The following is a 27,621-nucleotide window of genomic DNA, read 5'->3' as shown; positions in this document are numbered from 1 at the left end:
CCCCCTGCCCTCCTCCGCCACCGCCGCCTGACGAGGGACGGGGAAGGGGGCAGCAGTCGCGGCGAGGCGGCAGCGGGGGGCCGAGGCAGGCGAGAGGCAGCCCGCGAAGCTCCGCCGCGCCGCGCTCCCTCCCGGCCTCCTCCTCCTCCCTCTCCGCTTGCTGGGGCTGCGGCCATGGTGAAGGTGTCGTTCAACTCCGCGTTGGCGCAGAAGGAGGCGGCCAAGAAGGAGGACGACAACAGCCAGGTGCTGATCCTGCCGCCGGACGCCAAGGTGAGGGCGCCGGGCGCCCGGGCGAGCTGCGCGGCCCCGCGGCGGGAGGCACCGGCGCCGGGGCCCGCCGCCCTCCCGGCCGAGCGGGGCGCTGGGGGGCTCCGCGACCTCGCCCGGCAGCTCGCAGGGGACGGGGGGAGGGGGGGTGCCGGGGCCAATTTAATTCTTTTTAAGCACAGTAAAACGCGGGCGGGCCGGGCTGCAGAGCCGTGTGCCCAGCGCGGCTGCTGCTGCTGCCGCTGCTTCTAAAATGGCTGACGTGAGAACGGGCTTTAAAGCCCCGTTTCTTCGTACTTTGGGGGGTTTTGCTTTTTTTTTTTTTTGGAGCCCGGCAGCGCTTGGACCGCGTCCAGCTGGGCTTTTAAGACGCTTTCCGCCCCTTTTGCGGCGTGCCGTGGGGCCCCCTCCCCTTACGGCGGGCAGGACCGGTCGCGTCCCCCGGGGTCGCGCAGCCGGGCGGCCGCGAGGCGGGGGCCGTTGGGGGCGGTTGGTCCGTTGCAGGATTTGGCCGGCGCGGAGGAGACGGATCGCGTCGGGCACTCGGGCAACGCTTAACCCCCCTCGGCGGCGTGGGTAAATTCTAGCAAATCTAGCAACTTGCGCTGCTTTAGGCTAGGAACCACTTTTATTTATTTATTTACTTATTTTTTACGGTGGGGAAATAGGAGCTTGTTTCCAGAGCCCGGTAATTGCGTGCCGCAGCAAACTTTGTGTGGAAACTTGGCGTGTTGGTTTGAATAAAGGAACAAAGAGCTGCTGTCCCCCTCCCCAAAACAGTACCCAAGCTCTGATCGCTCGCACCTTCCCTCCCCGTCTGCGAGCAGCAGTGGACAGCAGCGCAACAACCAAATTTTCCCGGTTTTGAAGTGGAAAACTGCACAAAATGTAAAGGTTTGGGTTGCATTTTTTTTTTTGTGCTCCCGTAATCAAAACCAGTTTTTAATTAGAACTACTATAATTTGATCTAAGCTCTTTGTAAAGAGCATGAAAACTTGAAAAATGGCCAGCTGCAGATAAATGCATGCCTTGCTGTTTTCATATGCTTTCATAATCTTTTTGTGCGTTAGACCTCCAAATTACAGAGTTGGATCTGCAAAAGAGATACTGCTCATTAATTTCCTAAACCTTTGTGATGAAATTCAACAGATATTACTTTCTCGAGCAGAATTTCTAGCATGAAATTCTGCCCCAGCGTAGGTTTTGCTGTTGTTTTTAATGGAGCCAGGTTTCTCATGTGCAGAATCCAGTGTCAGTTCAAAGCCCAAAAAGGATCACAAGATTTTTATTGTTTTTTGTTTTTTAAGTGACATCCCTCGGCTACAGCAAGTGGTTAAATTTCACCCTTTTGACTGAACATATTGAATTTATAAAACTCAAACGTACTCAATTTATAAAACTTGAACCAAAACACTTAAGTCCTGAGAACAGTTAACAGTGGTGTACCACAACAGAAGAGGCAGGATCATTGCTCAAATTCCCTGCAATTATGGGAAATCTGTTAGGTGATCTGTATGCCTACTTGTTCAAGCAGTAGAGCTGTTCTCTGACTACTGGAAGATCATAGATTCCCCAAATCCACCCTGAGCTGGGAAGTTCCTTCCTGATACTGGGTTTGGTGAGCAGTTGAGCCGTGTAAGCAGGACGAAGATGACAAGTTCCTGAAAATAAAGGTTTTCCATATTACCTTGAAACTCGGATCTCCTCTGGGCGATGTTGTTTCCAGATAGGCTACCAAATTGGGTTTGTTGTTTCTACCGCTAAACAAAGAAAATACAGCTGGCTAATTGTACGCTGGGGAGAAAACCCTCCTGACCCTGTCCAGAGTCTGACAGAAGCAGGCTATTTGATTATGATTTCCTTAATGCAGAGCTGTAAATTGTTTCAGTTGAGGAAGAGATACAGGATCTGCCTTAACTTTGCCAGGTCTTATTACTGCTTTGCCTACTCAGAAATGAGAACTACAGACGCTTATTAAACGGGTCAAAAGGTTGTCTAGTTTCACAGTAGCTACTTAGGAGTCCTTTGGAATCTTGCACAGTTATCAGGGGATGAACATGCCTGAACAAGGCTTAAAACAGTCCCAGAATAGCATGTGAGGAGTGGATGCTCTCTACAGGTGACAATTCCAGCAGCAAATGAGCGTTCTTGAGGGACAGCAAGGCTTCGGCATTCTCCTTGACACATTTCCATACTTTGTTAGCAGAACTGCAGACCTACACCTACTGACATGCAAAACTCTCTCGAATAAGGCTTTTTTGAGCTTGTGTGTTTTGGAGCATAAATAAAAGCATTTTGGAATACAATAGAGTCATCTGTAGCTTTAGTAGGTGAGGCTAAGCAATACACAGCAGTATTGAAGCAGTTTTAGCAGTATTGAAACAAGTGATGTTATGTAGCTGTGGAGATATTTGGATCTCCGAGTTCTGGGGAATTTGTTCTCTGATGGCAGACAAAAGAATTGATGCCATTGCAAAACTTGATCCCTTCAAGGTAAATGCAAGGTATGCTCCTTGAACTTTGCCTTCTCAAGTATAGTATATTAAAGCCAAATCTTTTTCCCCCTTTCCACAAAGAACTTGCACTGCATATGCATTTTTTCTGAGGAAAGGAAAATAAACCATACCTGACAACTGTGTTATTCATATCACTTATTTCATCACTGGAAGATGCTTAGCTTCAAGTAGGGTTTGAAGGCAATATGAGAACGTATTTAGAAGAGTGAGTTCTGATAGAATGGAAAAAAGTCACATTTCCAAAACAGCATATGAGACATTTGTTTTCCCCTCTCCAGTATTTGTACAGGCATTGAGTTTCTATAGGACAGTAAATAGATCTAGATCACAAGTGTAAATGTGAAAGATGCACAAATTAGCATTTTATTAAGATTGGTTTTATGCAGAAAGTCCTGGGAGGCATTTTGTCTTAAAGCAAATGAAAAACTTAGGATTGAAAGAGGATCAGCAGAGTAACGCTTTTATGTTTTGATTATCAAGAACTTCCAGTGATTTCAGAGAGATAGCGGTAAACCAGATGATGTTCATGAATAAAGTCAAAGACTCTGAAATGTTCAGAAAATAAAGATTCATGGAATGAGCTTTTGGCCTAGTTCTTTAACTGTCTTGTTCTGCTGCTTTTTTCCAATGCGGTGGCATGAAGACCACAATTCTGTTTGCCGTTGCAGGATTACTCTCAAACAGATAATTTTCCTTGGGCTTGTTAGAGAGAGTTTGCAGCCAAAGTATGGTGATGATGTGGCATAGAAGTAATTCTGACCACTCCAAAATTTGCCTAATAACCTCCTATGCAGACAATAATAAGTGTAATTGGGGGGGGGGAGAAGAAGGGGGGAGGAGACTAGAGGATGTATCACATGAACGACAGCTTGAAAAAAGCTTTAGCAGTGGTCTATGCATTAGAATTTGCTACTTAAAAAGAGTTTAAAGATCAAAAGTGTTAATCCTTTTTCTGCATGAAATGCCTATCACTTATTCCTTATTGTTCCTGCATTTATTCCTTATTACCTCTGCTTTTATTTCTTATTACTCCTCACTGTAAAATTAATCCTTTTTTCTTTTTTCCCCCCCCAGTTTAGTTTAATCTTTTAAGCATACTAAAATAGGTGCTTTTAATGCAGAATAAGAGGACCCACCTGGGAAATGCTGTTGAGCAACTACTGAGCCCTTTTTTCCATGTAGAAAAGCCCTTGGATTTTGTGTAATTGATTTTAGATGTTTCTGAAATACAGGTGTTAGCTTTGTAGTTGCTATTCTATACTAGTAAATAGTAATAAATTTGCTTATTGTTTTGCTATCAGGAAAATTGGATTTTCCACTTACTATGCGATATGTCTGTAGTTGGGGGGGGTTGTTGTTGTGTGTTTGGGTTTTGTTTTGTTTTGTTTTAACTAGAGGGGTTTATTTCTTTCACAGTCCTAATTCTTCCAGCTAAAGTTTTCTATAGGTCTTTCACCACTCCCTAATAGAGAAAGAGCAACCTTCTTTGGGACTTTCTTTTGTATTTTCCATGATGCCACTAGGTGGTTAAACCAGCCAGCTTCTGCTATCTATTGGAGCATTGTGGATTAAGGCATGGTTATTCAAAAGAGGACCAGAAGTAAAAAATTCAGCAAACTGAATTTTTTCCCCCTTCACCTCTCTTGTTTTTGGAGTATTTTTTAAGGAAGATACCCAGAACCAAACCTACCAATTTCAGGCATGAGAGCACCCAGGTTTGTTACTTATTTGGTTTCATGGATATGTGTAAGCATGAAGTCAAGGAAGTTGACTTTACATCAACAGAATTTGTGGCAGGGATTGTTCCTCTCACAAGTAGAGAGAAATCTTGCAGCTGATGTTAACCCCCGCTTTCTCCTTGCACGGTGATTTGTGCTACTGGTTAAGTAGTGCAGCTTCTTGAAAACAAGATCACTGTGGTTTTGAGATGGTTGTCCCCTGAAGCTACTCGGTAGACATGGCCAGCAATTGAGAGAACAATACTCAAAAAACAATTCAGACCTTTAAGAGTTTGAGCTCCCCAAGCTGCTCTGAAAATCTCTCCCAATTTGAAAGCTAGCTTAGAAGTTTGGAATCAGAGGTTAGAAAGTCCAAAAAGGAATCTTGCAGAGCTTGTCCTCCCCCCCCCCCTTAATTTTCAAGCAGTAGAAATGAACTTGTGGGACAGCAGATTTCTGTCAGCGGTCCATATCTCACTTCCTTTTTTTGTTACTCATCTCTTCCTGACCTGAGTAACAAATACAAAGTGTTGGTTTGGAAATGCAACCATTTCCCCTGTTTTTCAGGAGAATTATATTTAATATTTTACACAGGATGTATTCTACCAGACCTTTGGGATAACTCCTTGTTCAGTTGTTTGTATCATTTACATTTTTGGCTGCCCAAACAAGAGTCGATGTCCATAAATATCATGAATTCAGTATAGGGATGAGCAGGCAGATAAGGAGAATGTTATTTTATACAGACAGTTCTAAATAATTTCTGTTTTCAGATTAGCAAGCTTATACTTGGCTGATATTCCCCCACCCAAAAAACTTATTTAGAAAATTTTTATTGTATAACATTGTCATGTACTGAAGTCCGTAATTAGATGGATCTTTGTACAGTGCAGTATCTAGAAAAGCTCTCCTGCACTGTAATGTATTGTTATGGTTGTTGATGCCGTAAACAGTTTTCTTATGTTCAGTCATGTCTTCAAATACCCTCTGTGATACAGTATTCTTCTGTTTCTGATAAGCTCCAAGACACTAGCTTAGACAGTTGCATTGAATAGTTGTATAAAGTATCATTTTTAAGTAGAGGCTGTTGGAACCAAAAGTTCTGTTCACTGGGAATTGCTGAAGTTTAGAAACTTTGTTCGTTTCTGAAGATTTGGATCAAGATGAAAAGCTAAACTTTCCTATAAAAACAAACATTCCAAAAAAATGTTCTTTGAATGATATTTTCAAAATAAATGTCCAAATGGTTTAGACTTCTTTCCATTATAATGAATGTCTAATACAACATATGAATGTCAATTATATTTCAAAAGTAAACTATTATTGAAATATAGATATATGGTTTTTCCTGTTATGTTTTAATGAAAATGTTCACAATTGTAAATATGATCTAACAGTTGTTTTTTATAATCTACAATAATTATTTTTAATATTTGCCTGATATTTTCCATGTTTTATTTTTCCTGTCAGCAGTTTATTATTTGTTGATATATGCTAATAGTGATTTGGGGGAGGGTTAAAAGAGTGGTAAGCATACTTGCTTTTACTCTAAATTTGAAGTAGTGTTTTGGATTATTTGTCAGCATTATACATCTTTTCTATTCAGTAGCCACTAGCTACAGATACTGAATAACTTGTACACAAGAAAAATAATTCTGTCTGTGACTCTCAGGAAGTATCTTCTAGAGCAAATCTTGCATTATTAAGTCTTAACTATTTTAAATGTTCTTTATTCTGTGCTTCTGAAAACCTTATGATATATTTCAAATGTAAGAACTACAGTTGGAAGGTAATGATGTGTTCTGTTTGGTATTGCATAGGTTCCTTTTTTCCATTTATGTCACGATTGACAAAGGTTAGCATTATCTGTTTTCGTCTCCTGGTCCATATGAATAATACAACATTCATTTTCCTACTATTTATGTACTGCTTTTTATCCTCAGTGGAAATTACTTTGAATCTACAGATGAAAAGGATACTAATTCATAAAACTGGGATATGTGTCCCAATTTTACAGATGTGGTAAACCAAAGGAAAGAGAGAATTAATAAGACTGAGCTCTGCAATAAAATCAAAAATGTTTTTGCAGCAGACATCACGTGGCCTATGATTTAATGGACATAAAAAGACTCCACCTCCTCTCTGAATGATATATGCTGCATTGACAAGCAAGGGTCCTTTGTGCAACAGCCTTTCAAAATTTATCATGAAAAAAACAGGCAAAGTAATATTTGCCCAACTGTTATGATGAAGGTCATGGAAAAAATTAAATTGACATTTTGTTTGCCCTTTCCAAATAGTTTCAGATATTCACATATATATATAACTCACATGTATTTTAAGAGGAGAGTTCCTTGAACGTAAATCCTTGGCTAATTCATGGTTCTCTTCCTCCTCAGGTGCTCAAAGATTCAGCAGACTCCTCTGCTTTTGATGGCGGCTTTCTGCCGTTTTGGGGGTAGGATGGTGGGCAACTGAAGGAGATGGTGGGATGACTGGGAAAAGACTACATTGGGGGATGGGGGGGAATCGTGACTGGGAGGGGGCAGTGATCTCTGGGGTGAATTTCTCGCTGTGTGACCCATGCGCTGATTTAGTCCCATGGCTCCTGAGTCTCACGTGGCTGCTGAATCAAAGTCTTTATTATTATTATTATTATTATTTTTTTTTTAAGATGCCGTCTATGCAGAAAACCCTTGCAGTTACGTATTTGAAAAGGCAGTGTCCTCTGCAGGGTGGGAGGCTGAATGTGACTTTTCAGGGCTGCCGCATATAGCGATGAGTTGTCTTGTCTGAAGCTTGCAGTTATAGGAAGTTCTCCCTTGGTAGCTGGCAAGGTGTTTGAATACCTGCCAGTGTTTGCGTTTCTGGAAGGTGTGATGGAGCGAGGAACTGAGTACTGGAGCATATGCTCCACTTCAAGCTTTGAATAGTCTAATTGCAGTGAAGCCCTTTAGACTGTTAGAATAGTTTCTTTTAGAAAGGGAGTGTAATTAAATGTGAGCTTTTCAAGGTCAGCTCTTCTGTGTTGATACTTTTAAGTGCTATAATTAAATGCCATTCTGTATTTGCTTGTAAAACACTTCCTGCTCAGAGAACTCAGCTTGCTGTAGAGATATTACACACCTTAATCCAATAATATATATATATTAGTAAGGTATGTTCATTTGAGGGCAGGGTTGCCATTCAGAGGGACTTCCTTGACAGGCTAGAGCAATGGGTTGAACAAAACCTCATGAGTTTCAGCGAGGGTAAGTGCAAAGTCCTGTACCTGGCACAGACTAACCCCTGCATCAGTACAGGCTGGGGACTGCCTGGCTGGGAAGCAGCTCTGCTGAGAAAGACCCAGGGACCTGGTGGGCAGCAAGTTGGGCATGAGTCACCGGTGTGCCCTGGCAGTGATGAAGGCTGAGAGCCTTCAGGTACACGAAAGACATCAACAGACTGGAGGGATTTCCACAGGGCCACCAGGATGGTCGGGATTGGAGCCCTTGCCTGGTGAGGAGAGACCGAGGGAGCTTGGCTTGTTCAGCCTGGAGAAGGGATGGCTTCGGGGGTCCTCAGGGCAGTTCCCCAATACCTTGAGGGAGCCTGCTGAGGAAGTGGGGCCAGGATCTTCACTGAGGTGCACAGCAGAAAACAAGAAAATGGACACAAATTGAAACCAGAGATGTTCCAACAAGGTATAAAGAAAAAAAAAAACACTCTGAGGAGAATTAAATGTTGAGCAGGTTGCCCAGAGAGACTGTGGCGTCTCAGTCCTTGGAGGGTTTTAAGACCTGACTGGACAAGAGTCCTGAGCAACCTGGTCTGAGGTCAGTGTTCACCCTGCTTTGGAGCAGGAGGTTGGACTAGGGACCTCCCGTGGTCTCTTCTAACCTGAGTGATTCTGTGATTCTAGGTTAGCTTGCTTTTATTTAAGAGAAACTGAGACACAATGTTTGTAACTTGCTTGAGATGATTTACCATCTGTGGCTGAACTGGGAATAGTTATTAAATTCTGGGGCGTGGTGGTGTGTATGTGCATGCTAATGAGATCTCTTGGGTGAAAGAGCCATTGCCATTTGGGAAACAAGGCTTTTGAGAGAAATCTGGGTTAAATCCGCATAGCTTTTCATCATACTAATGTCTGAGATTCAGGCAGTCATATGAAAAAAGCAGAGAAATATGCAGATAAAGAAGCGAGCAGAATAAGGAAGAGACAGGGACTGGAACAATCAAGGTCAAAAACATAATTTAGTATTGATCTTTTTTTAAAGTGAAATAGGTACCTTTTAAGTGCCTGTTTTAAAACACTAATTCAGAAGAAAATAAATATTTCATTTTAAAAATTATAGATTTATTTAGTGTGGTTTTAAGTATGGTAGAATGCAAGTCGATTTCAAGTCAAATAATGGGTGTGGGTGGGAAAAGGGTTTATTTTGGCAGTGTGTAAAAATGAAGCATTTTTCAGAATTGTACAGTTTATAGAAAAGTCATGCTTGACATGTTGTATGTGGCCTTCCATAAAGAGTGCAGTGATTTTGTTTTCTGAAAGCGAAATTTGTTCTAAAGGATGTGCGGTATAACTTCCTGGTTTGGGGGCTTCTGGTTTGACATAATAAACATACATCAGGCACCTCTGGCAAGATATCTGTGCAAGATATCTATGTGTTTTGGTCTATGCCTTGCAAACTGCTGCATCAGGGCATATCTCTTTTCTTAAAATACTTCAGAAAAAATGATGTGGAATGCAGAACAAATGTTCATAGTTTTAATTTATGAGAATGTATAATTAGATTCTTACACATTTAGGTATCATATAAGAACTGGCTTCTAGCACTTCTTCACTGGCTAAACATATGAAAACTTTTTATATTCTATATGATGGGAATTGCATGGCTGTGTGGATGTCAGTGGCGCCAGAACTTCTGAATTCAGCATCTGGACAGTTAAAAACACCATATATTTTTGAGAGTGTTATAAGTATCATGGACAGGAATGCTTTTGTGAGGTTTTGTGATGAGGGGCAGAGGGGTGAGGAGGAGGAGGAAGAATCGTAAAGCCTTAAAGCAAAGGAAATAAGGTTGTGCAGAGCTTTGATACTTGTCTAGCACAGACCTAGCACTTCTGGAACTTTTTTTTTTTTTTTTTTTTAAGATGAAGCTATTGCTTAGGCGTATTCATTAATCCTCTTGCTATATAACATTAGTGCTATGGAGAAACTCTGTATGTGTATTAAGATCCTGTTGTGCTGTTGTACAGAAAAAAAAAGAGGAGGAGGGCAGTTCTTTACCCTGAGCATTTACAGTGGAAGTAGAAGACAAGAGGCGCAGAAGCGCTGGTCAGCGTGGCAGGCAAAAGGTGCAGCACTTCTGTAGCCACAGCCCGGCTCATCTTTCCGAGAGAGTGTAGCACAGTGACACCCTGAACAATCTGTCTTGTAGAGCAGTAATTAAGGGAGGAAATGGAAATGAGGTGTGCCCGGTACTCGGCATGTGGCAGAGAACAGAGAACCCTCTACTTTGGGAGGGGGAAAGATATGGGGAGCAGAGACATGGGATAGGAGGGAAATTACGGCAAGACATGAAACCTCTGGTTTTGGTGGTGTGAGACAGGAATTGGACAGAGACAGAAGGAACAATTTGGGGAACACATTATGTATGGTTCATTCTACAATTGCTGCAGACAGCCTGAGATGAGGATATAGCCAAAAGGTGTAGATATGAATTACCTGAATAAATCACTTGCCTTGTCTACAAAGACAGAACTTTTGGGATGTTTAAATAAGTGTGCTTGGATTTTTTGCATTTTTCTAGTCTATATAAGACCAAAACTAACAATAAAATTTACCACTCTTAACAATACTGCTCTTAAATTCAATCAAAGCAGCAGACCAAATAGTTACAGGCTTCCCCAGTATCTCCCTCTGAATCTCTTTAAGTGTCCTTTTTAATTGTTGGCTGTTATCAGGTTCTGTAATCTCTTTCTCAGAAGTTCAAGGGAATGCTTAGGTAAATCGGGATTACTCACAGCAGTTCAGAGTTGCAGGATTGCTCTTCCAATACAAGGCATTTTTTATTGTCCCTCTATCACATAGCTGTGGGTGAACTGCTGATTCAGATACTTTACATTCACTTTGCAGTTGTAATTTTTCTTGACTTCCTGCAGAGAAATTGAACTCTTTATGTTCCTCCATGTTTTTCTCTAGTTTTATTCCTGCTCTCATTTTCTTGTCTGTTTTCTCTTTTATTTTTGTTCTGCTTTCACCACCATCTTCCCAGATACATCCAACTCCCTTCCCATCCACCAGCACCGATCTCTTAATCATTCCTTCCCTTTCTAATGTGATCTTCAGCTGGCTGCTTACATTAGTGTTTTTGTTCCATGATGGTTGTGATGTTTTGAACTATGAAATGATTAATTTGCCAGACACCTCATTTTTTTTAGTAAAACACCCCCAAAATGTGTTGTATGGTAGCATGCAACCCTTATCAAAAAGACCTTTGTCTTTGGAAGCCTCCTGGAATGTGTTTCCTTGATACTACTGTATTTCCCAGTGCTATACAATAAATTTTGTATTTATGATGTATGTATTGTATAGAAAATAGCATACAGATATTAGAAATAGAGGAAAAAGCTAATAGTAGCAACTACCTAATAGATAGTTCTACATAATTAATTTAATTGGTTATCCAAACTACGTGACTGCAGCAAGCAACACCGGAATTACTGTTTGGTTTCCATGCCAGTCTGTAGGCAGGCAGCCTTGGGCCAGCTGGACGAGTCGCTGTCCATCTTGAGAGAAGAGGAACTGGCTGTGCTGCCGCAGAAGGATGACAGTGTTCAGATACCAACTGCACATAAACAACCGTAGCATGTTTTCAGGCTTTACCGTCCCAGAGTAGACAGACTACATCACTGCTTGTAACAAGTAAGAGATCTATGGAGCATCTATTGTATATAGAGTCTGTTTTTCCAAACAGTAAGTTAAAAGATCATTGTGCTTAAGATTTCTGCTTAATTTTATAAGGAAGCATAAAATTGCTGCTTGAAAGGCAGATCAGTATGATGGCCTTCCAGAGTAGCAGCATCTGCCAGCTAAGTGAGGAGTCTTGCAAAAGCCTGCCTTAATTTCCCATCTACAATATGTGATAAATAGACCCCAGCTTGGAGCAGTCTTCAGGCAGGAATACCATGGGCAGAATGCAAAGCTCCTTCTAAACTAAGTTCATTTTAAATTGACTGTCTTTTGAGAGGGTTTTTTAAAGATGTCAGATCTTCAAGTCAGAACAGGTAAGCTTGATCAACAGAATTGAGCCTATACAGCCACTGGTCACTTTTATTTCAAGACGTTAACTTCCCTCATTAACAAACACTTTTAGGGACTGCTATCCATCATTAATTTATATTCTGTCAGCCCATGTGAACTAACTGGGATACAAAGGGCTCCGAAGAAAACAATTCTGAACAGCTTCCAACCATTTCTACCCTCTTAAACCCCTGTATATATAGATTAGATGTTATTCTCAGATGCATAATTGTGGGCTATTTGTGTATTATGCTGTAAATATATTTTTATTTAATACTATTTAGTAATACTCTGCATCCATTTTCTCTGTGGATCAAAGACAGTGTGGCGCTTCTGAAAGTTTTTTTTTTTTTCTTCTTTTTTTCACCAAGTTATTTTTATCTCTACCATACCTAGTCTTAAAGTCGGGCCATTATCTTTTGCATAGGTGCCCAATAGTCACAAAATATTCTAGACCCCACACAGCACATCCAAGCACATCCATCACATCTGGTTTAGATGAATTCATATCTAACTGAATCATACCTAATCTTTTAATCATATAATTTGATCTGTCCTTAATTTAGGCGAAGAAAGAATATCTGATAATCTCCTTCTCACCCTTTCTAATATGAACTAGACATATGCCTTATGAATTTTTAGACTGCTTTACTTTTATAATTTTAAAGCAATTATATTCCGCTATGTACAAAAAGTCACAAGGGGAAAATCTGTGTAATTACCAAATCTAATTATACGCATTTGTGGCTCAGTTTTAGAATTTGTCATCAGAATTTTGTGATGTTACCCCAAACATGAATTTGGTCCCTCTGAAATTCAGTACTTTGTTTAAAAAAAAAAAAAAAAAGAAAAAAGTAGTAACCTTAAAACTGAACGAAAAGAGCAAGAGAATATACAGCCAGTAGCCATTCTTAACTGCTGAAGTTTGCATGTTTAGGGGTTAATACCTTTTTTTTTTCTTTTAATCCAGTCCAGACCAGTTAAAGCTAATTGTTGTCAATACGTGTTCTTGTGAAGATCTGCCTAGTTAAGAAGTACTTTGTCAAATAGTTTCTGATATCATTTGTCCAACTTGAAAGTGTTTTGTAGTTCCAGTAATGAGTGAGTGCTGCTTTGCATTACCTGTTATGGTCACCACATGAAGGCATCTTTGCTGAAAACTACAGTCGTATTTGAAACTTCTTTGTGACAAGAAGACAGACTTAAGAGAACCTTGCCAAAATCTTTAAATCTTGAAGGAGGGATAATTTAGTACATCTCATTTTCGATCTACAAGAAAATTGATTCTCCAGAGCTTGAAGTGTTCAGGTTGTAAATTCTGAACCGTTTAGTTTAAACACTGTAGGATTTAGTATACAAGTGAAGGAAAGCAGGGCAGAGAGATGCTTCTGTTTTATATCTTGTCCATGGGAAACAGGCTAATCAAAATTTCTCCAATTAGAACAAACAACTCATCAAGGGAAACAAGCCAGTATCCGACTTGTATCCAGTTCCTCTTATGGCATTTTGCATCAAAGAGGATTAGCTCTATGGCATCACCCTGAGGTCGAGGATTCAGCAAAGAGCAGGAAGTATGTGGGACAGGGATGAAGCAGAAGAGGGGAAGCAAAAGGACTGGAACAGCACTTCCTGGTTATTACTGCTCATAAAAGATAGAAAAGAAGCATATTTTTAGAAGTCAATCCTCACCTCAAATACATGATAATTCCTGCTGTCAGATATCTCCGGCAGTGGAAAGCTGACTGAGAGAAAAATGAGCGAGTGAGGCCGCAACCTTGTGTTGCATTCTGGCTTCAGAAGCCTGCAGTGCTGTCTTGGCACAAAGTGCAGTCGCGCCGATGGGGAGAAGCACTAATTCAGCACCATCTCTATTAGTGGGGATCTACTTTCAGCTAATGGTTTTTCTTTCAGACCAGGAGTCACCTGGAAGGAGGGTGAACATCAATCACACTTTCTTCTCTTGTAGTGCAGAGGGTCAGATTTATATAGCGAGGGACAAATTATTCTTTTGGGTCAATTCAGCCCAAACTAAGCTGTCATGGCAACAATACAAAAGCTTAGCCAGCTTAGCCACAGGACAGCTACTAATGTGAGTATAACTTAGCTTCAGTAGATTATTTATAAAATTTTAAGGTGGCTGCTTGGTGATGTACTTAGTTTTCAGATTCAGAAGAGGAAATCAATTCTTTGTTCTTCTTCAGCAGCGTAAAATGTTTTCACTGCTACCTAATGCTTGTAGTTCCTCTCTCTTGAGATGCAGTACTTTCATGCAAGAGGCTAAACCGGGTGTCTTGAGAATTTGGTGTGCTGTTTTCAGCAGGATGTGAGCAAATCACTGCAACAGGCAGCTTCATAAATACAAAATATCATAATGTACTGCAGTTAGGGATGCCTTCGCAAATAGTAATGATAAATTTTAGCTGCTGGTAGAGGATTAAAAAATCATATTAAACCTATAGTTTATATGTTAAAACCCATAGTTTACATCTGTCATCTAGTATACCAAGCAAAAGTATCTAGGGTAGAATACTGATAAACCGGCCCTTTTGGTTCCTCCTAGTGTGGTAAAAGTGTAAAAGTTGCATTTCCATTTCTGATTATTTTTGTGGCCTATGCAAAGTTAGTTTGATAGGTAAGCCCCATATCTGGGTAGGCGTTCATGCTGTATATTACTTCTTCACAGTCTCCCAGATGTGTATTTAGTAAGTCTTTCTGAACTTACAAAATGATGCAAGAATCAATGGAAGAGGCAGTTATTTCGCAAATGGATAATTGTGGTTGGGAAAAAATATAGGGAGGAAATAAAAACAGCATTGGGAGAGAATAAAGATATTCTTTACATTCTTTGCTAGGGAATATTTTGGCATTGTATCTCAAAGCCAATTTTTCATCCATTTTTCTCACACAAACTTATAACCAGTTATATGATAACTACTTAAAAAGGTTTCAATTAAATGTCCTTTATGCTTTGAAGTATCTAGGGAAATAGTTACCTAATGGTACAGGGGCAACATAAAAATAAAAATCCTTGTTTTACCTGGTTTAGTTTTATAATTGAGATGATTTATAAAAGAATCCACAGTGAATCTTAACCTGACCTGAAAGTTAATTAGATTACCATGGGTATTATGTTCTATTCTCAGCCTTTACAAACAGCCAGGGTAAAAAACACGTAGCTAGTAATTCTTTGTACTGAATTCCTTAATAATTAGCTATGTGAAAACTTTTTAAAGTTGTGGCCTGTTCTTTTTCATTCTGTTTTGTCAGTCAATGGCCACCATTCTCAAGCCACTCTAACTTTGTCTTGCAATGAATCACAGAAATGCTGGTTGGAAGGGATCTCTGGAGGTCATCTGGTCCAACCTTCCTCTAGAAATGGGATGGTTGCCAAAACAAGATCAGCCATGGCTTTGTCTAGTTGAGTAGTCATGTGAAACCTCCACCTTTGGAGGTTTTTCAGTCTGATTTTACCGCAGCACTTTGCAAGGTAATGTCAAGTATAATCTGTGAATTATCTTCAGTTTGACTCGAAAGATTTCTGAATCAGATACTGGCAACTGTTGCCTGGCAAAGAAACTGCACTGCCACTCATGTACAGAAGATAATTGCAGGGTGCTGCAAAGGTGGGTTTTGCCTCACCTAATTTCAGCTAACTATGAATTAGGTACCTACTTTGTTGACCGAGGAGTCTCCCCCTGTAATCAGTGAAAAGAAATAAGTACTTCCAAAAGACTACTTATCCCAGTCAAAGATAGCTGGGATGAGTCGTTCTGTGTTTCTCCCCACTCCCTGTAGGAAGGGCCTTGTTTTCATGTGGTGTCCGTCTTTCAGAGGTGGCTGTGGCCACATGAGAGGAATCCCATCCTAGGTGGGACACTGCAGCGTGGGAGCTACACCTGAAACTTTGTTTAAGCAGGAAATCATCTTAATTAGCAAATACTGCAAACTGTGATGATGATAATTTTACAGTATTGAGAGGAAAAAAAAAACAAACAGAATATCCACTGACAACTACAACTACAAGCATCTTCTTGCCTCTTGTTCTTCCTCTGTTTCTGGGGGGGTTTTGTGTTTTGTTTTGGGGTTTTTTTGCTTGGTTATCATGATTTCATCGTGGTCATCATGCTATCCTATTGTTTCTCTGGTTGGGAAGGGATAATGAATTGCTTTGTATTTATTTGAATTCTGATATTTTTCCAGGAATATCATGGTTTTGAACAGAATGAGTCAAAGAATGTTAGGGAAATATCATGCTGCTGCTTTTTTTTTCTTTTTTCTTTTCTTTTTTTATGCGAGTTATGCAAACTCTTGGGGGAGGAAAGAGCATTGTGATGTGGCTGATGGAGGAAAGATTTTGCAAGCAGCCATCCACTGCTCAGGATGCCTGTGGGGATTGCGGGATTACGCAGACTAGTGCCCTGAAGGAGAAACATCCTGTCGTTCCTTTAGTGTAACACATGCAGCAGAGTGAGTGGGGCATGGCCAATGCTGTCTTACAGCACAAAGTTGCCTAAACTAGAACTTCTTAAAGCTGTTTGTTTGTTTGTTTGTTTGTTTCCCCAATCCCACTCATACTGTTTTGCCAGCAGAGGTGGTAAAGTATCTTTCTTCCTGATGGAACAACATAGGAAAGGATATATTTTTGCCCTTGTGATTACCTCTGACCTTTCGTTTGTTCTTCAGGTTCACCTAAATTGTAGGCTAAAAAAGAATCTGACCTTTCTGAATTAGCTTCCTCTGTATGCTATTGCTGCATGGAGATTGCAGACAGAAAAGTATCTGTTCTCAGCCAATCTGTAAAATGGCTCACTGTGTGTTTCTTGGGAGATTCCATATTTCTTCCTCTTCCTTAAGATTTTAGTCTGCTGCTTTAGTCCATGAGGATGGCATTAAAAAGTTACTGTTAGTGCAGGTTACCCTAAACCTCAACTTAAATAGATCACCTTAAACTTTACCAAAAAAGAAAAAGAAAAAGAAAAAAGAAACATTTTCAAATAACTGTGATAAAGTGCTCATTACCCTTTTTTGATGTAGGCAATGTTTGTACTTGCTGGGTCTGTGCTATCTGCTATCTTGCATGTCTTGGGAACACTGTGTTGAAGGTCTCTCTCTGATACATCCCTAGGACCCTGATGATGTTGTGCCTGTGGGGCAGAGGAGGGCTTGGTGCTGGTGTATGTGCTTTGGATTGGCCTTTATGCTGGCTGGTGTGATCCTGGGTGGTGCCTATCTGTACAAATATTTTGCATTCCAGGTAAGTTGAATACATTTTGTTATGGGAGGGTTGTGTTTTTCTCCTTCGTGCCTTTCTGTTTAGAATAGAGAAGGAAGGCAGCAGACTAAACTAAGTAGCCTTTCTACTCCCATTTTTATCTTTCTAAAACTTCAGCTTTTTTTAAAGGCAAAGTGGATGGCCTGGTCTAAGGTTACCTATCAGCAGAGGAGAACAGAAATGAAGCTGGCAGATTAAAAGGAGTAACACTTCTGAAAACCTCCCTTTAGAGAAGGGACTATATCCAAATAGGAGTTGGGTTTAGGAACCTCAGTGTCCCGAATTTTCATCTGTTTACCTGTTGTTGAGCAGTTGCCAAATACTGAAGGTGGCCTGACTCTTTGAAAGTCTTCTTGTTTGACCCCAAGTTTCCTAGATGCCCACAATACTGCTGCCTCACAGGAAAGAGACCGCTTGTCAGAGTAGTGCAATGACTCGCTCCTTCCGAACTCCCACTGGGGTTAGAAAAACAGGCCCTGCAGGGGACTTTGGTTCTCCAACCAATGTAGGCACAGCCTACGTGGTTAAACATGCTCTGTCAAGCGTAATCTGTGCTGACAAGATTGGACCTCTGACAAAATGTCTTTTTTAATGCCTTAAAAAATGGCACCACTGCAGGAGGAGCCCTGGGAAGGTAGTGGTGCCAGGGAAGTGGAGCATTTACCTGGAATGTGGGAGATCCAAGTTAAATCTTGTCTTCCTCTGGGGGAATTGTCACTGGGTAGCACTGGACTTGCTGGGCTATCACCCAAGTGGCGTGAGCGCACCCTCCCTCCTGAAGAAGCTGCGCCTGGGTTGCAAGATTCACAAGGTCAGGACGAGAGAGCATAAGCAAAACTTGAGTTTAGCCCACTGGTTGGAGCACATAAGTCAAAGGCAGAAATTCTGGGTTCTTGTCCCTGCTACCAAGATTTTTTCCCCCCTCATTTTAGTAGCTGCTAATGTGGAAAGCAAATTTATGTAGTATGAGGAGTTCTAATTGCACTTGCACTTTCTAGTCTCTTTAGCTATCAAGTTAACCTAATTTACAGGAGAGCAGTAGTGTTGCAAACAGTGGTTAAACAGCATAGCACATTTTGATGGATTAACAAGCTCAGAGTAGCGGAAGGTCTGCTCTATTACTAGCTCATGTTTCATGCTTAACACTGGCTCCACCTTTCACATGACAGCTAGCTGAAATTGAAAGTGCTGTTTAACTTGAACTTGTGGTACTTGTGTATGAGTGAGAGCTGGGTTGAAGGAAACATTCAATAACTGAGCTACCATTGCGCTGAAGACATGTTTTCAATGAGAAATTCTGAATTGATGCCATGTGCATATGCTCAGCAATAAGGTGTGTTTCTAAAACTATCCGGCCTATAAATTTGGTATATAACTTCCTTTGAATGAGGAGTCTCTTTTACACTCTGCTTAGATAACCTGCCTTGTGTACTGTGACCAAAAGACATGAACTGGTTGTTTTATTTTCTTTTGGATACCCTTTTGCCTTTTAAAAATGCACAAAATGGAAAATAATTTATTTTAGAAACCAACTTTCAAAACTTCTGAAGCCTTTTAGAGCTCCTAAGGAACTTCACAGGATCACGGAATAATTTAAGATGGAAGGAACCTCTGGAAGTTGTCTGGTCCAACCCCCTGCTCAAAGCAGGACCAAGTTCAAAGTTAGATTTGCTTTCTTAAAGGTGTTTTGGATGATCAGTTTCAATGTCTTAAAATTGTCTCATTTGTAAAAAGAATATAAAGTTCTTAAAGTCTATATGTGTGCATATAATTATTATTAAATTGTGATTTAACTACAGTCAATAATTACTATGTGCCACAGATAGTGGGTGCAGAATGGAAGACTAGACTTTAAGAACCTGCTTTGGGGATCTTGTTTTCCTTGAATTCAAGGGAAGAACTTCCACTGGCTTCAGAAGAATCAAGATTTTTTACCCATGTTCCTGTTGCTGTAGATAGCAGCTGTTTCCTAGTTTAGTCTATATGTGAATCAAATTAAAGGGAAAACATTGCATCTAGTCTGGCAAGTTTTTCTTCTCCATGGTGGTTTGAGAATATTAGTTTTAAACTTCTAATAAGGTTTCTGATGTTTTTGTTGCTGGGTTGTTTACTACTCTTAGCAGGGCGGTGTGTACTTTTGTGGAATAAAGTACATTGAAGATGGCTTAAGTTTACCCGAGTCTGGGGCAGCGGCTCAGAGTGCTCGCTACCACAAAATTGAGCAAAATATTCAGATACTGGAGGAGGAAGACGTTGAATTTATCAGTGTACCAGTCCCTGAATTTGCTGACAGTGATCCTGCTGATATCGTCCATGACTTTCATCGGGTAAGGAATATCTCTGAAGAAGCTGAAAGCATTTAAAACTTGAAAATGCTCCCTCTCAGTCATCCTGATTAATGTACTCTTTAATTATTTTGGTGGGGGAAAGTGAAGGGTGGGGAGGACCCTCAACTGATTTGGCAGTAGAAACATTTTGATCATCAGCAAGCTGGAAGCAATTATTAACCTGGCATACAAAGTACAGCGTTATACAATCATCGTGATGTAGTGTGTAAACCACCATGTGCAGATAAAATTCTGTTTTTAAAAAGGGAAAAATCTTGGAGCCATTTCTTTTCTCCAGTGTAAGAAAGCGGAAAAAAATAGTTCTTATTGTGTTAAGTGCACCAAGCCAGAATCTGACCCAACTGCTGTGGTGACAAGGGAAGTTGGTAACAGGCGTTCATATCTTTGCTCTCAACTTTTGCATCTGAAGTCACTAGCCCTGCTCATGCACCCGAGAGATGCTGTCCTAGAGTATCTCACGAGCCCCAAAGTGGCTGGAGAAAGCAAAGGGAAGAAGCAGCTGACCAGCTGCTTCTGGAAAAGAGATCATTCCCTACATGTCATAAGCAGCCTGGCAGAAGCTATATTTTTCTCATGCACTACAGGCTACTGTGTTTCCTAAATGACCTGAATCAGGGTATTGAAGCTGTTCCTTCCTTTTTCATAGAAACAAGTTTGATTAAAATCTTGATAGTAATTTTTGATAAGGCTGTTGATGGGCCTATAGCACTTGGTAGTAATGATAAGTACTGTGAAACAATTAGAAGCCCTTCTTTTCTGTATCAGCTTGGTGAAAACTGTCTGACAGTGTTGAAATACACTATAGCTGATTTTTTTTGGAAGCTACATTGCTGTGAACATTTGAAGATTCCTTGCTCAATTGCTTTTTTTTTTTAAAGCCAGGCTGAAAAAGAAGAATAGGGAAAGTGTCCTTTTTTTTTTTTTTTTTTAATGCAAACTTTAAAGTTTTCCAGGCAAAGAGAGTGCTATCAAATATTCATAACCAGATTTGGAGAAAAACATTGCTTGCTTAAGCTATGTCATTTAAAAATAATCTTGAATATTTTCAGGAAGCTTCTGTTTAAGATCAGAGCCTCTAAATAGAGAAAACTAGAAAAACTAAACAGCATGTCAAAAGTGAATAGGAAAAATATAATATTATTGTAGAAACCTTACTTTCTGAATTTAATGGGTCAAAATTAACAAAGTATCGTTAATGCTTTGCTCTTGAGGTCAGTGCACAAACACTTGCCATAGGCACAGCACTTACTCCTATACAATGAAATTAGTTGCACTGATGATTGCTGTCCTGGTACTATTTTGACTATTGGGCTCTTGGTGCTCAGTATTTTACATATGTCCTCAGCCTTAGAGCTTATAGCAGCCTGAGATAATGTCGTCTTTGGCAAGAATGGATGCAGCAAAATACAGCTCCATGAATGGAGCTGTAGGATTCATCAGTATAATTCCCAGGGCTTTTATGCTTTTATATCTCTGTTTTTTACTCAAATAATGGCAACTGTTACAGTTCAGGTAATATGAAGACGATAATTCAGCTATGAATAATCAATAACATTTCAACTCAGTAGTATTTTGGAAAAAATAAGGGATTTTTCTTTGTGTTATTTAGAACATGCAGTATTCTTTCTCCTATATTTTTTTTCCAGTAGCTTTTTCTCTTTACAGTATAACAAAATATAAAAACGTGGAGAGCAAGGCTTTTGCCCTAATATTTCAAAATGCACGAGTAAGAATAAACGATATACTTTTGTAATTCCATTACTGTAGTGCATTTGAACTACTTATCGCCTGCTGTCTTGGACAAATCCCTGTTGCAGATTTAAACTCTCATCAAGACTGCCTTTTGTTTCTGCATTTACATACCCTCAAATTGTAGTTTGTCAGACTTTATATTGAACAAAACAATAACTTGAAGAAAAACATGAGGCAATAGCAGTTTAGCAAAGTCTTTATGTGAATTTTCTGATGTTCTAGTTACTTTGATTAAAATAAATATTTCCTCACCAGAGACTCACTGCCTATCTCGACCTTAGCCTGGATAAGTGCTATGTGATTCCCCTGAACACTTCAGTTGTTATGCCACCAAAAAATTTCTTGGAGTTGCTCATCAACATCAAGGTATGGTTAAATCGTAAGTGATTTGTTCTTAAGACAAGATTTTTTCTTTTTCTCCTTTTTCTTTGCCAGAACTCTGATGTTCACACTTGACAAATGTGTTAGAAAGTTAACTGATCACTAGAGATCTTTGCGAAAAGGGGAAAAAAGGCTATAACTTTCTTGGTTAATTAACTACAAATGTGAAGGAATTACTACTTCAGAGGAAGACAAGTGAATTGGATTTCATTCTCTGATGCTACAAATTTGGTTGACAAAGTTAACTGTGTACATGTGGTGTGCCTAGACTCTTGGAGAGGAGTCTGACTTAGTACTACAGTTTTGTTTTTATTTTATTTTATTTTATTTTTTAATTTAAAAACCAGTAGGACTATAGTTTCCATAAAGCATGTATGCAATGGATTAAAACTGGTTAGCTGAGAGACTTAAAGTAGACATATTGGGAAATCATTTAATGTGGGTGTTGTTTAAAGCGTAACTCCATAGGGCTGGCCCTGAATTGATCCAGTGGCTAGTGTGGGACCTGCTGAACATGCTCAATGAAATGATATGCTGCGCGATGTGCGGTGGAATGGCATTGCATGCAAGTCCCTGATCATAATATTTCCAGGGAGATTTTGTAGACATGGTCAAGATTTGGACTATATGATTAGCAAAGCCCACTCAAACAAGATGCTTTTTAGTATAGTCAGATTCCTGATTCTGCATCTTTGGAAACGAACACCATGCCTTTAGAAAAGGTTCTGTCTTCTTAAAAACAAGGATCCTGAGAAGGACTGAGAGACCGCAGTTGCTGAACATGAGTTTTCAGTATAACGTTGTAGGAACTCCTAATTGCTTCCCAGCAGGATTCGATAATTGAACGGAGCTGCCTGGCCTGTGGTGCTGGCTGGCTTGTCACCACTCTGGAGACCCGCTGTTCTGCTCCTAGTGGTAACTGGGTGAAAGGTAATGGCCTGTGAAATTGAGGAGGCCAGGGCAGATAATCTAATGTGGTCTCTTGCTAATTTAATATCAATTACATTTATCCATGTTTTTTCTCTTCCACATACATATGTATGTTTTTAATGCAGACCCAAGTAGTATTTGCACTGTTTGTAAGCCTTCTGGTTTCTTTGCAGAACAGTGAAATACTTAAGGAGGACAAAAGAATTGATAAGTTAACTTGTATCTAGGATCGGGTTATTTTACTGGATTTTTAAAATATTTATAGTTTTAGAATTAATAATGTGATCTTCGGGTTTGACTCTTTCAAACAAGGATTTAAATTTATGACTCCAGGAATCATTTTAGCCATTTCTGGCTAGTTCTGGTATATAAATAAATTTCATGTGGGAAATGACTTCACAAATGGGGCCTCTGCTGCTTTTTTGATACCTTTTTTGAGACTAGCTACCTAACCACACATTTATGTACATTTCCTGTGCGTAAAGAGGAGATGGTGTCTGTAAAACTCAGTGACCCCATATGTTTTGTGCTTTGTGTGTGCTGTTTTGTTTTTGATTCCACACAAATTCCAGTGTTAAAATCTGTTCACTTCCTAGTTTGTCACTTGTACTAAATCAAATACGTTTGGTTTACAAGGAGGAGGGTAACCAGGCATCATGCATTTAATAGAAACTGTGCAAAAACAAACTGTTTTCCTCATTGTCCCCAACAGTGAGTGCCCTAATTTTACGAGACATCTGTTTAATTCCCATTGTATTAACAAAATGCTGTGGGCACTTGATGTCTCAGAATATCAGTTTAAATGTTTTGTAACAGAAATTTGTGAAACTGTTGTTCAGCTGCACAAAGTGAATAAAATCCTGCTCGCTGTCCTGCAGTCACGTTGGCTGCACAAGGCAAAAAATTAAAATGTTCAGTTCCTTAAAATGAGCTCTGATACAGGCAGAGGAAATTTTATGAGGATGGAGGTGCTCTGGGCTGTTTTGTGTTTTAAGGAAGCTACATTTTTAGCTTGAAGAACCATGTTTCCATGTATTGGTGTGGTTTGCTTGAGTGTGCAGACAGGGAAAGGCTAAAACCCAGATATATTTGTCCATCAGTCTTGTTCCTGTTGTGGAGCCAACTGGCCAATTTTACCCATACGTGATGCAGAAGGAATCTCAAAGGTGGCATTCATGGGTAATTGCTCCTCCAGGAGCTGGGCAGAGAAAATAGCTGCTGAGCTGCCCCTTTGCCTGCAGCCCCACGGAGGGTGGTGAGGCCCCGCTGTTTGGAGGGCGCAGGCTGCCGGGAGCCCTCGGTGCTGCGATCTGCGCTGCCTCTTTGCTCCGGCGCTCCCTCGGGACGCTCTCCTCAAATTCTGGAGACCGAGGATTAAGATACAGAGATTTCATAACCGAGCTTTTCACCAAATAATGAATGGGATCATTTGGGAGTTCCTGTGCAAAGAAAATATTTGCCCTGGCTTTCCTCATAGAACATGGCAAAGAAAAGTTTCCTAATTTAAAGTGAATGTTATACAGTCCTTAACTTTTTTTTTTCCCCAAGAGAATAGCATTTAATCAGCTTCTTCCGAATATGTCATTTAGACTGAAAAGACAGTCTTATTTTGTAATGCAAATTTCAAACTGTTTATTGACAATAAAAAGTATAGTGATCTTTGGCCACAGAAGCTAAATTTGTTTTCATAATAACCAATTTTTTTATTTTTAAAAAGCAAACAACACCTTCTTTAGTGTCATAATTAAGAATCACCCTAAAAGGATTCTTTAAATTAAATAACATTTCAGAAATGTTGATGATTAGGTGCCAGTAGCAGTATTAAGATATCAGTTGATATATATGTGCATCTTCAGCTTTGTATTTTGTCTGTTAGGTGCACTATGTTCTGAGTGAAGTTGCACAGAGCCTGATTCTTCTGTCATTTCAGCTGTGGCAAAATTAAACCCAAGGGGCTAGAGAAGGCTTGGGAAGCCTGCATAATCTTGTCTCTTCCCATTTTCAATTTATTGCCTTAAAACACCTGGTGTACCACAATGGCTTTCTAATACTTTTCTATTTAAACAACTGTGGGAGGTTATTGTAATTCCTTATAGGACTAGACACTCTGTCCATTTAGAATCTGATTTGTAATCCTTGCTGCGGAAATGTTTAAGGCTTCCAAAACCCCATGGACTGCAGTGGGAGTATACTGCACCTGGCACATATCAGCAAAAATAAAGTTATTTATCTAGAATGTGCTTCTGCAACTCTTATTTGGGAGAAGTTCCCATTGAGGTCTGTTAGACTATTGTTAATTAAGTGAAAATTTTGTATGAGAACTGCAGGGTTTGATCCATGATAATCTGTACTCCTGGAAGAAAACATGTCTCCTGCTCAAGGCTGATGTTACTGCAACAAAAGAGTGGTGGACCTATGCATCAGTGGAAGTTTTGTGACCTTTTTTTCATATACTCATTATATCTTTCTGTAGTACAGTACAGTCATGTTTGCATGTTTATAATAAAACTCTGTAGGTAAAACATATTTTGAAAGAATTGAAAGAAAATGTTTTCTATTGAATGGCAGCCATGTCAAAGAAAAACAGTGCAAAGTGTTCCTTATGTATGTAGGTTAGGAAGTGATGGGTTTTGACAGAGCTGTTGTATTTTTGTTTCGCAGGCTGGAACATATTTGCCTCAGTCCTATCTGATTCACGAACAAATGATTGTTACTGATCGCATTGAAAATGTGGATCAGCTGGGATTCTTTATTTACCGCCTCTGCCATGGCAAGGAAACCTATAAACTACAGCGCAAAGAAGCCATGAAGGGTAAATGTTACTCAGTGCAAGCTTTTGTGTTTGTGGAAAGTTCAGTGCTGCTTGAATTCAATGAATAGGCTTGATTGTATTGAAAGCAATTACTTTTATTAAAGCAAGGGTTGCTTATTGCAGTAACTGGCTCTGTGGGCTTAAGTATGTCTGATATTTTCCATGTAGGTATGGAAATCAGTCATTTTTATTGTGCAAAAGTGCTCAAGGCCCCAATGAGCTAGGAACTGTTAAAATTTGTGTGTGTGCATGGGTATGTTTTTTGTGGTTCAAGTTTTCAGCGATGCTTTCCTTCAATCTTGTTTCCTGACCCCCCGCACCCCCCCCCAAAAAAAAAGAAGCAAAAAACCCCTTTAATATATGAGAAGCCATTTTTCTACTGAAAAAATATTTGACAATTTTGGAAGACTAGCCTCATAGTCCAAATGCAGACCTGTAGGTATTTCTTGTCACCAGAGTTGTTTATGATGAGTCCAGGCCTTCACATTTGCAGCAGTGAAATGTGTTTAAGTGTTGTCTTCACAGGAAAGTTGTAGTGCTTGGTACTTGTTCATGGAAAATGTTTGAAAAGGATCATTTGGAAGAGCCTTGACAAGTGAAAATATTATGTGTTACCTTAATACTTAATTTTCACTCTGTTTTCACTCAGCTTTTTATTTCTTTTTAACTCTAAAGAAGAGATACACAAGTGTATACTCAGTGCAGTCATATTGTTGAATCTGATTGCTTGGGAAACTGAGGAAGAGAAAATTATTTTATAAAAATAATTTTAAATAATGTTTAAAAATGAAAAGATCTTAATTGCAGAATCCAATTCAAAAGTTAGTATGTTGATCTTGTGGTAAATGATGAGTACAGGTATGGTATTGAGCATTATTTTGACTAAAATTTGGTCAAATTCAGTCCTTCTCTGATTCCCTGATGCTGCTGTTTAAATAGCTACCGCTGGTGAAAAGAGACTATTCCACTCTTTGCCTTTAGCAGCTTATTCTTTTGCTCTTATATCCCCCACAAGCATTTTTACAGCCACACAGTGAGGGAGATGGGAATCTGGGTTAAAACTAACAACTAGGGGGGTTTTGGTAGGTTGGTTTTAACAAAATCAGTATTGCAGTTTGGTGCCACACCTCTTCTGGGATCATTGCTTATGTATTGATTTCCCCCCCCCCCCAAGTGTGTGATATTGATTGGTGTGTGGGTGTGGGTGTGGGTGTGGGTGTGGGTGTGTATTCTCCCCTAGAGAGGGAGTTGAGAAGAGGTGGTTCTGATTTCTGGTGACATCTTATAGTAAATGTAAAATTATTATGTCTCTAATATACATCACTTTATCTTCTGTTTACCCTCCATTGTTCTTTTCTCATGCAAACAGGAATTCAGAAGCGTGAAGCCATCAATTGCCGAAAGATTCGACACTTTGAGAACAGGTTTGCCATGGAAACTCTTATCTGTGAACAGTAATGAGGAATATTACTGTTACAGGAGACTAAAACCCTACAGTATGACCCCACCCTTTGTACTGTGTGCAGTGATTATTTTTTTAAATCTTCTTTTATGTAAGTAGTGGACAGGGCTTTACTGCTGAACACCCTCCATACCTTTCATCTCATGATACATGTAAAATCAATGTTTTAGTTTTTCCTTATTTTCAGGTGTGGTGTTCTTCTTATATTTGAATAGCAGTTGTATAAAGACTTAGTTGGTAGTGCATTTCATGTGATGAATCTTAAATATTAGGAGGAAGAGAAAGTCTTTGAAATATCCACCAGTTTTTAATTAAGTAAAATTGAAAAGAATTATTAATGTACAAATGGACTGCAAGAGCTACTTCTAACTGTAATATTACCTGCTATATAGTTTGTTACAACATATAGACAAACCTGTATTTGACTCTCCCTAACAAAGTGCAATTTGTTTCATTTTTAAAATGTTGTCATATTTACCTTTCTAGATTGATTTCTGACTTGATGTTTTAAAATGGCAAGTGTTTGCTGTAACAATCTTTTAGAAAATTAAGAAGTAACTTATGTTACTAACTTGTATATAATCCATGTATGTGCAATGGAAAATAAATCTTATAAACCTGTTTGTCTAAAAGTCTTGTATTTTCTCTCACCATTATTACTTTTTTTTTTAGAGGAGGAGGGGAGGAAACTGTAAAGCTAAATTTAAGTTAAAATTAATGCTTTTTACCCCCAATTCTGTTTTTAAAAGGGAGAAAATAGAATAAGTGATAGTTGAGGAAATATGAACAGAAGCAGCATGTTTTTCTGTTCTTTTTTCATTTAAAGGCAACATTGTGTTGCTTGTTTAAATTCTGGGTTGATATTTTCA

The 27,621-nt window shown here is 39.5% G+C and overlaps 1 protein-coding gene across 2 annotated transcripts; it reads left to right on the top strand.

Moving 5' to 3' along the window:
* ITM2B (integral membrane protein 2B) lies at nt 1-27,384 on the top strand. 2 transcript variants are annotated; one of them, XM_067292123.1, is made up of 6 exons: nt 1-273; nt 16,921-17,049; nt 19,191-19,394; nt 21,423-21,533; nt 25,140-25,290; nt 26,660-27,384. In XM_067292123.1, exons 1-6 carry the CDS (start codon nt 175-177, stop codon nt 26,746-26,748), a joined length of 783 nt encoding a protein of 260 aa, XP_067148224.1. In that variant the 5' UTR covers nt 1-174; the 3' UTR covers nt 26,749-27,384. The 2 variants fall into 2 exon arrangements, with proteins under 2 accessions (XP_067148224.1, XP_067148215.1); XM_067292114.1 differs by having other exon boundaries at nt 2-273; nt 19,188-19,394.
* Nucleotides 27,385-27,621: the final 237 nt, after the last annotated feature.

The sequence above is a fragment of the Apteryx mantelli genome, chromosome 1 (genome assembly GCF_036417845.1).
Source record: "Apteryx mantelli isolate bAptMan1 chromosome 1, bAptMan1.hap1, whole genome shotgun sequence".
NCBI lineage: Eukaryota > Metazoa > Chordata > Aves > Apterygiformes > Apterygidae > Apteryx > Apteryx mantelli.
This window is presented reverse-complemented; position numbering and strand designations above follow the sequence as displayed.

Coding starts and splice junctions, on each gene's coding strand:
- ITM2B (XM_067292114.1), top strand. CDS start 175: ATGGTGAAGGTGTCGTTCAACTCCGCGTTGGCGCAGAAGGAGGCGGCC. Junction 274..16,920: donor TCCTGCCGCCGGACGCCAAG/GTGAGGGCGCCG, acceptor ATACATCCCTAG/GACCCTGATGATGTTGTGCC. Junction 25,291..26,659: donor GCGCAAAGAAGCCATGAAGG/GTAAATGTTACT, acceptor TCATGCAAACAG/GAATTCAGAAGCGTGAAGCC.